The sequence below is a fragment of the Colobus angolensis genome, unplaced genomic scaffold (genome assembly GCF_000951035.1).
Source record: "Colobus angolensis palliatus isolate OR3802 unplaced genomic scaffold, Cang.pa_1.0 Scaffold66, whole genome shotgun sequence".
Taxonomy (NCBI): Eukaryota; Metazoa; Chordata; class Mammalia; order Primates; family Cercopithecidae; genus Colobus; species Colobus angolensis.
Genome location: NW_012120265.1, coordinates 1,908,416 through 1,911,792, shown reverse-complemented (window position 1 = coordinate 1,911,792; position 3,377 = coordinate 1,908,416). Strand labels below are relative to the sequence as shown.

Below are 3,377 nucleotides of genomic sequence, written 5' to 3'. Positions count from 1 at the left end.
CCCACCCCCGTCCAGTCATTGATTGTAAAGTTGTAATGGCCAGTTTTAAGTTCAAATCTAAAGGTGTCCAATCCCAACAACAGGCACAGAGGACCAGGTCTCCAAGGGGTAGACAGAAGTGGGATCAGAAGGTGAGTATGAGGCCAGGCGCGGTGGCTCACGCCTGTAATCCCAGCACTTTGGGAAGCCGAGGCAGGCAGATCACTTGAGGTCAGGAGTTCCAGACCAGCCTGACCAACATGGTGAAAACCCATCTCTACTAAAAATACAAAAGTCAGCTGGGCATGGTGGCACATGCCTGTAATCCCAGCTCCTCGGGAAGCTGAGGAAGGAGAACCTGAGAGGCAGAGGTTGTAGTGAGCCGAGATCGCACCACTGCACTCCAGTCTGGGCAGCAGAGTAAGACTGTGTCTCAAAAAAAAAAAAAAAAAAAAGGTGTGTATGAGCTCCTGTGGCTGCTGTAACAAATCGCTATAGGCCTGGTGGCATCAAACAGAAATTTATTCTCTGACAGTTCTTGCAGCCAGAAGTCTGATACCAAGGTGTTAGTAGGGCCATGTTCCCTCTAAAGGCTCTAAGAAATAATGCATCCTGTGCCCCGTCTCCTGATTTCTGGTTATTGCTGGTAATCCTTGGGTTCTCTGACTCGTAGACGCATTGATCCAACCTCTGCCTCTGTCTCCACATGGACTCTTCCCCAGGTGTTTCTCTGCATCTCTTCTCTACTTCATATGAGGAACCAGTCACTGGATTCATCCATCCTCCTCCAGTAAGACCTCTTTTAATTTAACCAGTTACACCTGCAAAGACCCTATTTCCAAGTAGGCTCATGGTCTGAGGTTCTGGGTGGACATGAATTTTGAGGAGACACAACCTAATTCGAGAGCCTCCATTGTCAGGTGAGGAGGGGATGCCAGCAGGCTCAGGGTGATGGGAGCCATGGCAGGTGTGTGGGCCAAGGTTGGAGGCCATGTGGGGTCTGAATTATCCCCTTTCCAATCCCAGGAAGAAAATAAAGAAGAAAGAAGCGGGGCACAGTGGCTCACCCCTGTAATCCCAGCCCTTTGGGAGGCCAAGGCAGGAGGATCACCTGAGATCAGGAGTTTGAGACCAGCCTGGCTGACATGGCAAAACCCCGTCTCTACAAAAACATAAAATTACAAAAATTACGCGGGTGTGGTGGTGCTCACTGTAATCCCAGGTACTCAGGTTGCTGAGGCAGGAGAATCACTTGAACCCACGGGGCGGAGGTTGCAGTGAGCAGAGATTGCTCCACTGCATCCAGCCTGGGTGACAGAGCGAGACTCTGTCTCAAAAAAAGAAAAGAAAAGAAAAGAAAGAACAAAGAAAGGAGAGAGAGTTGGTGTTCAACTCTTGGTGAATGCCTGGATTACTATTGTATCCTTGACCAAGTCATTGCCCTCCTCTCTGAGCCTCAGTTTCTCTGCCTGTGAAATGGGGCACAGGAAGTTGGGCCTGAAGACTTGCAAAATGCTTGCTAAGGTTAAACACAGGCCACGCACAGTGGCTCTGGCTGGGCCTGGTGGCTCACAACTGTAATCCCAGCACTTTGGGAGGCCAAGGCGGGTGGATCACCTGAGGTCAGGAGTTCGAGACCAGCCTGACCAATATGATGAAACCCCATCTCTACTAAAACTACAAAAATTAGGTGGGTGTGGTGGCAGGCACCTATAATCCCAGCTACTTGGGAGGCTGAGGCAGGAGAATCGCCTGAACCCGGGAGGGAGAGGTTGCAGTGAGCTGAGATCATATCATTGCACTCCAGCCTGGGCGACAAGAGTTAAACTCTGTCTCAAAAATAATAATAAGGTTAAACACATTTCAGGTAAGAGCTGGGGTCTTTCTCAGATCCTGATGTCAGATCTGGGAGTTTCCTGTGTTGTCCAGAGGGGATTCCAACATCTTTCTATTATAGACTGAGAAAAACAGTAGGCCGGGCATGGTGGCTCACGCCTGTAATCCCAGCACTTTGAGAGGCCAAGGCGGGTGGATCACTTGAAGTTAGGAGTTCGAGACCAGCCTGGGCGATATGGTGAAACCCCATCTCTACTAAAAACACAAAAAGTTACCTGGGTATGGTGGTGGGCACCTGTAATCCCAGCTACTCAAGAGGCTGAGGCAGGAGAATCACTTGAGCCTGGGAGACAGAGGTTGCAGTGAGCTGAGATCACACCACTGTACTGCAGCCTAGGCGACAGAGCGGAACTCCATCTCAAAAAAAAAAAAAAAGAGAGAGAGAGAGAAACCCAGCCTTATTTTGGGGGAGCCGTCGGGGCTGCAGCATCTAATACTAGGAACGGTTGAAGCAAGGGGCTGGATTTTAAAAATGACCTCCTGGAGGCAGGGCCTCCCCATGGGGTAGGGGCTTGTAGTCCTGAACTCATTTGCATACAAGGCAATCTAGCCAATCGCAGCCCGAGGCCGTGGGCCCGTGGTCTGGGATTGACCCATCCTGAGGTTCCATCCCAGGGTGTCAGTCAGCAGCTGGCTCTGTCCTCAGAGGTTTGTCTCCCGCTGGTCTCTATCACCATCATGTGTGCTGCAGGGGGTCCAGGAGCCAGCCCCCTCCAGCTCCTGCCCCAGGAAAAACAGATGGTCCTCATTGGTGGGCAGGAAGCCAGGAGGCTTCTTGGTTCCAGTGGGGAGTTCTTCAGGACCCTGGGGAAAAATGGGGTAAAGAGACCCCATCAGAGACCCTGTCCCCACCCTGTTACGTGTCAGCTCACCTCCCAGATGGGGCCACTGAGGACCTGGCGGGACGGGGCATGCACAGAATTGCACACTATCCCCTTGTTCAGCGCACAGGCCAGTCCTGCCCCCTCTGCCTACAAAATTTCCATGTGCTTCTCTTCCCCACTCACATGTCACCTACAGCCCAGGCCATCACGCTTTCTCAGATGCCTGCTATAGTTCCTCCCTCCTCTCTCTGCTTCTCTGCTCATTCACCTTCAAAAAAATAAACATTTCTGGCCGGGCACAGTGGCTCACCCCTGTAATCCTAGCATTTTGGGAGGCCGAGGCGGACAGATCACTTGAACCCAGGAGTTTAAGACTGGCCTGGCCAACATGGCAAAACCCCATCTCTACCAAAAATTAAAAAATTAACCAGACTTGGTGGTGCACGCCCGTAATCCCAGCTACTTAGGAGGTTGAAAGACAGGAGAATTTCTCAGGCCGTGGAGGTTGGGGCTGCAGTGAGCCGTGGTCATGCCACTGCACTCCAGCCTGGGCAACAGAGTGAGACCCTCTCTCAAAAAAAGAAAAAAAAAAAACACAAATAAAGACAACAAAAAAAGAAAAATAAATAAAATAATAAAGAACAAAAACTAAAAGAAAAAGAGAGAGAAAGAAAAAAA

General features: G+C 50.5%; 1 protein-coding gene across 1 annotated transcript in view; it reads right to left on the bottom strand.

Annotated features, from left to right (window-relative positions):
* Window positions 1-2,307: 2,307 nt before the first annotated feature.
* The window catches only part of SLC5A5 (solute carrier family 5 (sodium/iodide cotransporter), member 5), a 21,726-nt gene continuing 20,656 nt past the window's right edge, over window positions 2,308-3,377 (bottom strand). The window contains exon 15 of the mRNA XM_011925772.1: window positions 2,308-2,679. Within this exon, the coding sequence (XP_011781162.1) occupies window positions 2,518-2,679 (162 nt within the window). The 3' untranslated portion in view covers window positions 2,308-2,517. The remainder of the gene's footprint in view (window positions 2,680-3,377) is intronic.